Source organism: Mirounga angustirostris, unplaced genomic scaffold (assembly GCF_029215605.1).
Source record: "Mirounga angustirostris isolate CCGP_5_RB_7025 unplaced genomic scaffold, mMirAng1.0.hap1 SCAF_14, whole genome shotgun sequence".
NCBI lineage: Eukaryota > Metazoa > Chordata > Mammalia > Carnivora > Phocidae > Mirounga > Mirounga angustirostris.
In genome coordinates, this window is record NW_026991722.1 from 46,624,762 (window position 1) to 46,637,675 (window position 12,914).

Sequence of the window (12,914 nt, forward strand, 5' to 3'; positions counted from 1 at the left end):
ACCAGAAAGAAAGTCAATGTGAATAAACACTTGGGAAATGAGGAATCATGAATATAGTTTAGTCAAAGTCAGTGAGGAATAATTATTTCTTTCAAAGAAATGATCATTCCCTCAAAACCAGATCAAGTAGATTAAAGCTGTCAACATTCTAGCTGCTCCTCTGTTTTATTTTGAAAAGAAATATTAAAGTATTAACATCACATGAGATCATGCTTCAGCTAAAAGGATATGTACATGACACCCCGAGATGATACTCTAACTCAATATAAATTTTAAAAAGTCTAACCTTAAGCCTGAGCCAAGTTAGTCACACAATTATGGCAGAAATTCTTAAGTGGCTGAGGTATTTAGACTCTTCCAAACCACAAGTGTGCAGTACTGGACAAAGAGGTAAATTAAATGACAATAAAAATTAGCAATGAAGAATTAATAAAAATTAACTTTGAACTCCTTTTATAGAATAACCTGAGCTAAGGAGAAAATGATTAAACCCTGGCAACAGATAGCCCAGCAAAGCCTTCACCAGCAAATATTCTGAGGCAAAAAAACCCTATGTTCATTCAAGAATAACCTTTTCAAGTAATTTGTTAAAAGACTTCCAAAAGCTGGTAATTAGACAATTTATCACAAAGAAAAGGAAACTCCTAAAATGTAGGTATTATTTATCTAGCCTATAGATTAGGCTTTCTAATAAACTAGCAAAATAGTTCTATTTTTGGTTGTAAAACTATCGATTTGCTCCCGCTTCGTTGGCTTTCAAAGGAAGTAAAGTGTTCATTACTTATTTAAAACATTTTGTAGATAATCTGAAGATAAGCATTTTTTGATGACACAACTTCAGCTGAAGAGCATTTGTGTTTTAATAAGGAAAACAAAATTCTGGGTTAACATTTTTTTAACAAGAATATTCTGTCTGGGATCAGGAGATGTGTTCTAGTCATTGCTCCACTGCTAACAGGAATAATCAATTGGGACAAGTCAATTAGCCTTTTTGTGCCTGAGTTTCATTGTCTAGACAATGGGGATAAGAATATCTGTGCTGTGCTATGCTATTCACAAGTTAGAGGATAAAGGAAAACACTAGAAAGCACTTTTTTTTTCAAAACACAATATAAACGCTATGTCATAATACTATTGATAATTTTACAGGTATTTCCTAGCGTTACCCAGTCAGATGTGTGCTTAAGGTAGGCGTTCCTAGAAGATCACAGGTTGAATATTTAGTTTGATTTTATTTTAAAAATAATAAATCACAAAACTAAAATGTTTGAACAAGGTCACTTAGCCCTCTCCCCAGGTGGCTAGTTATAATTACTAGGATCATCATCATTACTTCTTAGCTATATGTTTAAAAGAGGAGATCTTGAATATGTCAGCCTAAGTGGGAAAATGTGTCCCTGGCACAGGTGGTTTTCAGAAGAAAAGCCGATCTTCGGAAGAGCTGTGTCCTCTGCTTTTATTTTTAAAGTGCAGAACCTGGTGGGGAGGGACGGAGCAGAAACCCCGTGTCGTCACTGAGGAACCAGTTCCCTCAGAGAGGCCAGAGCAGCATGGATGCGGACATGCAATCTGTTTTCAAAGTCGTAGCCAGAGAAATCCTCCTGCAAGACCAAAGAAAGAGGGTTATGGACTCTCTTAGCTAAGCTTTCTGAAATACTGCAGGATAAACCACATGGCTTTGTGCTTCCCAAAATAAAATTCCTAACACTCCTACCAACGGCTTCCCATCCACTCGATTTTCTTACTCCCTTAAACCTCAAACTTTGGGTTCATGTTAAACGTTCGGGGGAATGTCATTATTGCCGTCTTTGGAAAATTTTCATGTTATTCCTGAAACGGCAGTCTTAAATTGTGCTCAATCTAAGTTGCTGTTCGAAATTCTTCACTCAAGATTGTAGTTATGAAATCGAGGATTATTTTCCCAAACAAGAAGTGTGTTTATAAAGTGGGATAGGCAATTTCATGAGTTTCTTAGGATATTGGTAAATTTCACTTAAAGATCAAGCGATCATGGGGCACCTGGGTGGCTCAGTTGGTTGGGTGTCCGACTCTTGGTTTTGGCTCAGGTCATGATCTCAGGGTTGTGAGATCAAGCCCTGTGTCGAGCTCCACACTCAGCAGGGAGTCTGCTCAAAATTCTCTCTCCCTCTTCTCCCTCTGCCCCTCCCTCCCGCTCTCTCTGGTGCGCTCTCTTTCTCCAGAATAAATAAATCTTAAAAGAAAAAAAATCAAGTGATCACTGAATCAATCAGTTATTACTTTTCCTTTCCAGAAACATCCATCAGAACAATCATCTCACAAAACTTCTTGAATTCAGACTCACGAGGACACAACAGAGGGTAAGAAGCACCCCAGAAAGAGGTGGTAGGTACAGTATTTTTACCTTTGCTTGAAGAAGTAGAGTTCTGCCTCTTGCTACAGTCTATGAATGTAAGAAAAACATATTATCTTTTAATACCTACATTTATACATACTCAAGCAGAAAATGCTTATTATAAGAGGATAGGTAAATGAAAACAATTCTCAGTAGACAAAGAGGTGAGTCAGCTGCTCATTCAAGTTTAATGACTCCATTTTTCTTTAATGATGCTTACAAGTTCGCATCAAGGCACTGCTAAATAATTGTGCATAATCCTCACAATTCTGTAAGAGAGAACAACTTAGAAGAGTTACGACAGCTTAAGATCTTACTGAACAACCTAAAATTGATGACAATTCAGAAGTTTACTTGACGTCAGTAAGTTAGATCTCCTTTTGAAGGCATTACTGGTTGAGGGCATCAACTTCATCTTTCAAAACACAGACCAGCCTTGTTATATATTAAGTATATATTTTAAGGCTGCATTAAGTGTAAAAATGTTCTTAAAGAATACAGTGTTAGGATTTTCTACCAAAATTCACAAAACCTGCCTTTTCTATTTTGGTAAAATTAGAATTTCAAATGAAAAGACTTACCAATTAAAAGCCTATCTTTGGTGAGATAGGCTACCTGTTTAAGGGTTAGGCTAGAATCCTATTTCTGTTGATTTAGCTCAACTTCTAGAAAGTCCACATATTTGAAAGTGGAAGTGAACTTACTAAAAATTAGAATTTTATAAAGCTAATATTTTATAATTGAGCTTCTGAAAGTATCAAGCAAGTCATTTTTTTTTAAAACAACACTGTCCCAGTGTACTTAAATACACAATAGTAACCGTCAACTTAAATTTATATGATATTCTAAAATTTTTGAAGCAATCATCACATCATCCTCATTTATTCTCACCATAATCTCTACTAACTTGGCACGGCAGGTATTTTTTTTATCCTGTTTTATATTATTAGGAGGAAGGTATGCGGTTAACCAGTATCCTATACTGAGTTAAACAGAGAACTGGAACCATAATGCAATTCCATGTTCTTCTGAATAAGCCATACTACACCATGTCATACCATCCTAAAAAAGGCAGTGATTTCCCCCTCAAGTGAGTTTTGGTCCAAAAAGTTACATTTATACTTCTAATTCCAGAGAAGAAGTTACTTCCTTCAACACAGTAAGACAGGATTAGCAGCTTCCTGGACTCATCCTACATGAAATCAAGGAAAACAAAACAAACAAACAAACAAAAAACCCCCACTATGTTCAATCAATTGACTTGAAGTGGACGATGCTTTGTGCCTGCTCACTTGTTTTTTTGTTTTTTTTGTTTTTTGCCAAGGAACATCATTTAAGGAACTATATAAGATCTTACCTCTGGTTTGTCTAATAGAAGGCAGCCAAGTTCATAGCAGGCATATGGCTGAATATATAAGTTATTCTGACGACACAACTCATCTTTAACAGCTCGCTGGAAGAACTAAAAGTAATACAAATGTTATCAGAATTAACTCATTTCCCTACCTAAGGTTCATAACATCTTCAGGGGGCAGAAAGGGGGGACTTATTTCTGTATTCTAGATCAGATTTTCTCTTTTTTTTCTTTGAATCTTTATTTCTTCCTGTCCCTCCTCATCCCTATCTTAGAAGTTCCCTACGTGCTTGCCTCCAGGCTATGCTACCATCAGTCAGCCCAACTTGTGCTACTTATTTTTCCAGTTGATACACTAGCCTCTACTGATTGTATTGCCAAAAACATCTTTATCTGCATCTCAAAGTCTGAACATATCATTTTAGTATTTAAAACAGAAAGCCCACAAGCCATCACTTGACATGCGTCTTGCTGATATCTAAGCGTATGATCTAAAACAGGCTATTTAGAGCTGTATAATAACTATTATGACCCCACACTGAGAAATTTGAAATTTGTAATACAAGTGCATCAACACCCTAGGATTTAAAAGTCAAAGGCCTCTACTACTGTACATAAACTCTTTCAAAGAGTAATCAAATAACACTAAGGTATACTTGAAAACATCCAACCACACAAAAACCTCAGAAAAATCCAACTATATTGAAAATAACGAAAGGTTCTTTTCCATATAAGATGTACCCCGAAGAGCCTAAGCTAACACCTTTCTCGACCTCACCTCCAGTGCTGCATCAGTAATCTGCCGCTGCAGAGACAAGAAAGGTGAACACACACCTGATCATTTTTGTATTTCTCTAACTATGAAGCTTCATTCTTTTCCTTTAAAACTATCTGCATCCTCATTTCCTTCTCTGAGACTGTCATCTTTGATAAGTGGCTAGTGCCAGAAAAGAAGCCAGTATGTAAAGAAATATTCTAAGAATCTGAAGTTACATTAAAAACTAGTATTAACCATCATCAGCTTCTGGCATCTGAGATGACCTGAATCAGTATGGTGGATAAAACTCACACTGTCGTGGGAGGTTCAGTTTTGTTGAATGCATTTCTCATTGTTCTTATTTCTAAGCACACATACAGGTTTTCGTTTGTTTTCCTTAGCCACAACAGCAGCATTAAACAGTTTACCTGAACAGCATCTTCTGAATTTCCTAGACATTTGTGTATGGCACCAAGAAGCAAATACTTTAATCCAACGACAGATGAATCATCCACTGCGTGGCAAGCTTAAAGAGAAGTGAAAACAGCAGAAAGAACATACATTCCCTTAATTTCTTAAGTATCATCAAGAGTTAAGTATTTCAGGGCGCCTGGGTGGCTCAGTTGGTTGAGCGACTGCCTTCGGCTCAGGTCATGATCCTGGAGTCCCTGGATCGAGTCCCGCATCGGGCTCCCTGCTCAGTGGGGAGTCTGCTTCTCCCTCTGACCCTCCCCCCTCTCATGCTCACTCTATCTCATTCTCTCTCTCTCTCTCAAATAAATAAATAAATAAATCTTTAAAAAAAAAAGAGTTAAGTATTTCATTATTTAGTGACTTAGTCACAGTTCATGATCCTGCCCCCCGATACTCAGAAGGTTCCTTTTCCTTAACCAGTAGTGAATATCCTTATTCAAAGAAAGGCAAAGATATCAAACGTCATAGCAACTAAAAGACTTGAGATTGCATCTTATTGTTACTGCATACTGTCTGGTTCCAACTATATGACATTCTGGAAAAGGCAAAACTATGGCGGCAATACAAAAGATCAGTGGTCGTCAGATGTCTGGAGGGGTGAGGAACAGATGGAGGACAGACGATTTTTAGGTGAAACTACCCGGTATGATACTACCTGTAAGAGTGGATACATGTCGTTACACATGTGTCAAATCACACAGAATGTACGAAACAAAGAGTGACCCTACGAGAAAACTAAACCTAATGATGTGTTAGTGTTGCTCACTGGCTGTAACCGATGTATCGATCGGGTGGGGGATGCTGACGGGGAGGCTGTATGGACGGGGTGGTGAGGGGCATGGCAGGTGGAAACTCTGTATTTTCTGCTCAGTTTTGCTCTGAACCTAAAACTACTCTAAAAATTTCTTTTAAAAACGCCACATTAATGTCATAAGCCATAGAGTGGGCACCTCCAAATGTTTACTGATGCACTGCACTGGTCACTGAGGGGGGATCAGATGTAATCCCTCCACTTCAAGAAGCTCGCCCTCTCCTGTGCAGGATGCGCACACATATAGGAGGATGTTACTGAAGTTTTCCAAGGACGTGAGAAAGGTGGAGATTGGAAACACAGTGGAGCTAATAGGAGAGGAAAGGAAGTAATTGTTTCTGTGGACCAACAAAGATACTGAGATTTGGTAAGATTTTATAGACACATACATATATATATACATATGCACAATCACTTGTGTGTGTGTGTATATATGCATATATATTTATACACACATAAAATGTTCAAAGTTCCAGAACAAGTAATTGAAAGAGTTAGGCACTGTAGCAACGAGGTAACTGTGAACAACAGAGTCTGAACTTACAGAAGCAGGAGTTGTCTCAAAAAGCTAGGCTGGGAATACCTCCTTATAAAAAGACCTCAGGGGGCACCTGGATGGTGCAGTTGGTTAAGCACCCAACTCTTGGTTTCAGCTCAGGTCATGATCTCAGGCTCGTGGGATGGAGCCCTGTGTCAGGCTCTGCACTCAGCACAGAATCCACTTAAGATTCTCTTCTCCCTCTGCCCCAACCCCCTCTAAAATAAATAAATCTTTAAAAAAAGATTTTAAGGCAAGAGTATCAAGGAAAGGGGAACACAGTTCATGTGCTCATTCATTCAATATTTACTGAAAATCTACTATGTGCTAGACAGTTCTAGGTGCTGGGAATACAGCAGTGACAAAATAAAAAAAAATTTCTGCCCTTAAAAAACCAACATTTTGTAGAAAAGCTAGATGATACAGAAGAAAAATTGGTAAAATACGTATGTTAAAAAAGTGTTAGTGCTAAGGTAAAAAAATAAAGTCAGGAAGGGGGATGGAGGTATGCATGTATGTCAGAAAGGTACAATTTAAGCCTCAATGTAAAGGTGATATTGAGTAAAGACCTTAAGGAAATGAGTCAAGGAGCCATGTGCATATTGAGAAGAACATTTGCAGGTGGAAAGAAGAGAAAGTGCAAAGGCACCGTGGTCAGCATGTGCCTGGTGTGTTCAAGAACAGTAAGGAGTGTGGCTAGAGCCTGGTGAGCAAGGGGGGAGGGCAGTGAGAGGCAATGGGATGGGGAAAGGGGGGTAGCTGGTGGACAGATCACAGAACACTGCAGGCCACTGAATAGACTTGGACATTTACTTTAAATAAGATGAAGCCACAGAGGGTTCTGAGTCGCAAAATGACATGTGACTTTAATAGGATCACTCTGGGTGCTGTGCTGAGGATATACAGAAACATCCTTACAACGCAGAGGAAGAATGCAGTGCATAGGGGAGGGTGGGTGGGGGGAAGGGCTATGAGTGAAACCACAAGGATGTAAAAATCCAACCACACGTGTTGATGAAGGGAGCTGCAAATGAGGACTCGGAGAAGGTGAATGCACAAAGCTGGGTGGGCATTTAATTAATCACCCACTACCAATTTTTTCTGGAACTACACTATTTCTCTATAAAGATCTTCTCAGTACTCTATACAGCAGAGCAGACTGGGATCATTACTGCTTAACACTGGGGAATGACAAAAACTAATTAATCGATCTCAAAACTGCACTAATATTTAACAAAGATATTAAAGAATTATACCATGTTTACTCAAGAGCCTCCCTTTCCCCATGACCACATCTTTGCTATTTATTTTGATACCTGGAAAGTGGTTCTGAGAATATTTAGTCACATTAAGTGATAATCGTTCTTGTGCCTGCTGATTATAGCCTATTTTATATTTGCATTTGTGTCTGAATTATCTCTACAGGATCTTGCATTTGCACATTACAAAGAATACTTAAAATTCTGTATTGTTCCTTTGAATTAGACATTGGTAGATATTCTAGACTTGCATCAACAACTAGGAATGGGTTTAAAATTATGCATATCCTTTTGAAATGGACATAGCAGAACTTGTGCATCCAAGAAAATTTTGTTTTCTTTCAAGCAATCCCCCTTAGGAGGGTTACAGCCTCTAATTACAGGGCCTCTGCACACAACTTCTTTTGGACTTGTATTGCTTTGATCTCTAGAATATCAACATTGACAAAAGTTTTTTACTTTGGGGGGGGGGCTTTTTTTTTTTTTGAAATAAGCAAAAGGTGCCTGCAAGGAAGTCTGATCATAAAAGTATGTGATACAATGGATAATTGTATATTTGATCAAAAAGTATGATTGTACAGAAATCTGACAAATTTCCTTCAATGACTAACAAACTAGTTTTGAGTAAGTCCAAATATCAATATTAAACCTCTTTTGAAAAATGGCAGCATGTGTGTGAGTAAGAATACATTTCTTTTCTATAAAACCATCTTTCTGGATGTATGTGTTTTTATTTTGACGTAACAGTCTCATGGTGCAATCGTACTTCTAGCTACATGACCTAAATCTCGTCATGCTCCTAGAAGATGAAGCTGTAGGAGAGCATAAAGCTCTGCTACTCGATGTGCTCTCCTCAGACCAGGAGCAGGAACACCTGTTTCGATGGGAGCTGGGCATGTCACCTAACTCTTCTGAGCTTTAGTCTCATTTATAAAATGGCTATGACAATATTGTCCGCCTTTCCTATGTATGTAGAAAACAGTGCAGAGCAAACTAAACAATTTGCCAGGTTAGAGAGCATCAAATGTCTGCCACTAAGCCTTTAAAAAATGCTCTAATATTTCTTTAATAACCAATAAAGCTTTATTTCACTTGAAGATTTAGTTTACTCTTCCTGTGAACTTTTCCTACAGCTTTAATAAAAATGACTTTATGAAGACTACATTAGCATAACCTATGGTCCTATGATTTTCTTTTTTTTTTAAGAAGATTTTGAGAGAGAGCGAGCGAGCATGAGCGGGGCGAGGGGCAGAGGGAGAGGAACAAACAGACTCCCCGGTGAGCAGGGAACCTGACGTGAAGCTCAATCCCAGGACCTAGAGATCATGACCTGAGCTGAAGGCAGATGCTTAACCAACTTGAGCCACCCAGGCGCCCCAGTCCTATGTTTTTTCTTTCTTTCTTTTTTTCTTAATACCTGAGTCAAAAAATCTAGGCTTCTAGTTACATTCCTAGGTATTTACTCCAGAGAAATGAGCATGGGATGTCTGCAGAAAAGACAAGTATACTTAGGTGTGTAGCAGCTTTACTCAGGATAGCTCAAAAACCAGAAACAAATCAAATGTCCACTAAAAGGAGAAAGAATAAACACACTGTGGTACAGATGTAGCCACACGACGGAGTGCCACTCAGCGAGTGAAAGGCACGGACCACGGATCCAGGCTACAACACAGATCACTCCCACAGAGCCTATTCCGGACAAAGGAAGCCAAGCAATAAAAAGTACACGCGGTCTGAACTTACATGAAGTTCAAGGACAGGCAAAATTAATCTGTGGAGAGAGAAATCAGAACAGTGGTTGCCTTTGGCGGGGGGGGGGGGGGGGGCGGGGGGAGGGGGCGCTGACCAAGAAGGTGCTCAAGGGAAATGAAATTACAAGGGTGGTGGAAATGTTCCAGATCTTCACTGTGTTGGTGGATGCCAGCATGTATATATTTGCCAAAACTCAACGAACCACACACTTAGTATCTGTGCATCTTAATACATGTGAATCAAACCTGTATGAAACAAAGGGCTTTTGTTGGGGAAAAAAATGTATGCTTTCAGCTACCCCCAGGGCTACAGACTCAAGGACGCTTAGAGTCCGCGTGCCTCAGCACACGCAGCTAACAGTGCAAACATGTCCGTACGTTCCCGTGCTGCCTGCACCTATCACCTGAGCAACAGCCTGTTCTTCATCACTACACCATCTCTCCAAGAACAACAGATCTGTATTCTCTGAATCAGATAACATTAATGAGAAACTGAAGAAACCCGGTGTATGGTTTTGTTTTTACCTTGACTCATCCTCTGCAGGTTGGGGAAGGAACAGTTGGGAAGGGCTTTCCACAGGTACAACACCTCGATGGAGGCCAGCACACACAGTGCTCTGGTTGGAGCTTGTTTCCGAAACCTCTCTGCCTGCAGGTGGTCAGAATGATCAGCTAAGTTTGTGCCCACAAATTCAAATAAAAATATATTCTTTGGAGATAGTCAAAAATGCACGGTTTGTGTTTGACACAAACAACCCCCTCCAGCAAAGCTACAAATGAGAACGCTCGAAAAAAATGTTTGCTTTCTAACTTTTAATGTATCAGTAGATATGCCTTTCACTCATTCTTCAACTCAATCTACCATCAGGATCCAGGGTGCATTCAGAGACCGTGGGGATCAAACTAGATTAACTCCAGTTTAAATCAAAGGAATTTAAGAAATAATGAATGGGTTTACATGGAAAATGTAATACTAGATGCCTTTTAGTTATGGTTTTACTGACTTTTTAATTTTCTCTTTAGTCCTAGTGGTCTCAATGGCATTCCACATTACAATCTAGTTTATATTCAAACTAACTCCTTAAATGTTCATTCATTAAAAACAAACTAAGATCATGGAAAATTCAGGATATGACAAGTTGTCATATAATCCATAGTAATTCAGCTAACTTTTATTCTTAGAAGTGTAGAATAAATTAGGGACTTTGTCCCTACAGTCCTGGGCCCTTTCTACTGGTAAATCTGATGCATACTCCTCTTGTTTATTAGGTCAAAATGTGATGTGGTCACTAGATTGAGAAGCAACAATCTAGATCTCTTGTCTAGATTCTGCCCATTTCTATTCTTCTGAAATCACCTCATGATTTAGGTGATTTAGCAGAGCTTTATGCTCTCCTACTTAGTTTACTCTTCCTGTCATTTGAAGATGCTGTCCCTCTCTAGATAGGCTCATTAGCTCCGCATGGTCTGTAATGTGTCCACCCACTCAAACAAATAACCACTGCTTTAATTATGTGCAGCAACACAAGCACTTCCCACTCAAAGGAGAAGTGGGACCATGGAGTATATCTTCTCCCCCGAGGCAAAGCGCATTCTGCATGGCAAGTCAGTCACCAGCTTTGATTAGGATTTCCTCAAACCGGTCTGAGGTGGCGTCGGTTACAAATGCCCATCATAAACACCACACCGGATCAAGGGCTCCAACATACCTTTTTCACGGAGAACTGTTCAATCTGATTGTTTTTCCTTTTGAAGAGTTTCTGAACCTCTTTGAAGACTATCTGTGCCCCATCCACGTCACCGGTGGCTCCCTGACAAACTGTAAGAAACCATTGTTGCACTCCTTAAGTATCAGGGGGAAAATACCACCGAAAGATACCCAGGTTGACGGTACTTGGAAAATGTTACCAAAGAAAAAATGGGAGCACATATTTTAAAGACTGTTACACTATATCATCCCCGTTGACTGTCACGCCACTGATTCAACTGTTTTCCAGCTAACTGGGCTCCCAGAGCTTTGTGGGGACATACAGGGAAAACCACGGTCCTAGTCCTCTTGTTGGGCACTAGTCTCGGATGTGACAAAATTCCCAGCTACTGTCACAGTGTGCCGTCTAGCTGGAGCCCACATGCTCAGCAAGTGGAGTAAAAGGGAGGAGCCAAGAAGATCATGAATCTTCCTGATGGAAGGGTACCCCTGTGTCTGGAAAGAAAGTCATGAAATTTGTCTTACATGTGTTCATTGGTCAGCTACCACCTACAAGCCACCAGCAAGAATGTCAAGAAGAAACACATGCTTGACCCCTAGAGAGGTGTAAATTTCAGCTGGAGAAATAAGACATACACATAGTCCCACAGCTACAATGTATAAGGTGATAAGAGCCTCAAGGGTTGGAAAACCAAAGTGCTTTGGGAAAAGCTCAGGAAGAGAAGGGATCATTTCTCTTTGGAGTGATCAGGAAAACTCTGAGTAGCTAGGAGTCAGGCTGAGCCCTGGAGGAGAAGATTTTGAAAGTCTGTACACAATCTTCATCCCATCCCAATCCCCAGGCAAAGACTTAAGCATATATCCTTCACTTAATCTCTGAAGGTGAAACTTTCCCAACTACTCTCTGTCATTCTCTTCTCAACTCCAATGGCACTGAATCCATTTATATCAATTTTTTCTTAGATGTGGTCTTTGGCACATGTTGTTTCTCAATCCCCAGCTGGGAGGACCTAGTTCCTTCTCCTTTATTTGAGCACTCCTAAAACTAGCTGGTCCTCTACTCACAGTTTGGGGCTTGGCCAAGCAGAGCACGGGGCCATCCCATGTGAGAGGATGGACAGCTGTTGACAGGGCCAAAGCAGCAAAAGCACCAAGACTCACAGAAGGCTGCAGGCGTCAAGGTGATGGGAGAGGCAGAAGATTTTCTACTGGAAGCATGAGGGATTAGGCTGAATGTTCAAGGGAAACACAACCACATTCCCAGTTAGGGGAGCAGCCCTGGTCCAGAGGTAGGGGTCTGAATCCATCCAAAAAGACCTCATCTCTCACAGCATTTCAAAACCAGAAGGAAATGCAATGACTGTTTTGTAGACCAACACTATCAGGCTATAGATCAGAGGATGTAAAGTTCCAAGATAGTTAAAAGACGTGCCTAAGGTCACAGAGTAAGCCAGTGAAAAAGAGTAATGTCTGTTGCAGCTAAGCCTGAGATCCTCCTCAGATCACTCATAACATTCTTAGAGTCACAGAATTTAAACAAGAGATGGATGGCGGTCATGGCTGCCTAACGAGGTACCTGTACGTAATGCCACTCAACTGAATGCTTAAACGTGGGTACAATGGTAGATTTTACATTACGTATATTTTACTACAACTGAACAGTACCAGAAACGAAGCCTCTGGTGGCAGTGATTCTGGTCCCTAAGTGCGCTTCCTCTCTAGGTCTGCCTGTCGACAAGCATCTGTCCTTCAGGGCCAACTCCAATGGCAGCTTGCAGTACAGAAGTGATCCATGCCCTTCCCGGGAGCTCCTGACACACCTTACCATCCACACAGGATGCCCTCGAGAAGGCAGAGACAAGGCTGTCGTGCTTTACCAGCCCCTACA

General features: G+C 40.2%; 1 protein-coding gene across 2 annotated transcripts in view; it reads right to left on the bottom strand.

Moving 5' to 3' along the window:
* Window positions 1-1,474: 1,474 nt before the first annotated feature.
* Window positions 1,475-12,914, bottom strand: part of TTC39C (tetratricopeptide repeat domain 39C) — a 101,640-nt gene continuing 90,200 nt past the window's right edge. For both annotated transcript variants that reach the window (XM_054510343.2, XM_045886916.3), the window contains 6 exons: window positions 11,028-11,137; window positions 9,844-9,967; window positions 4,914-5,011; window positions 3,732-3,836; window positions 2,384-2,422; window positions 1,475-1,601 (listed from right to left, as the gene is read on the bottom strand). In XM_054510343.2, coding sequence (XP_054366318.1) covers window positions 1,512-1,601; window positions 2,384-2,422; window positions 3,732-3,836; window positions 4,914-5,011; window positions 9,844-9,967; window positions 11,028-11,137 — 566 coding nt within the window. In that variant the 3' untranslated portion in view covers window positions 1,475-1,511. The remainder of the gene's footprint in view (window positions 1,602-2,383; window positions 2,423-3,731; window positions 3,837-4,913; window positions 5,012-9,843; window positions 9,968-11,027; window positions 11,138-12,914) is intronic.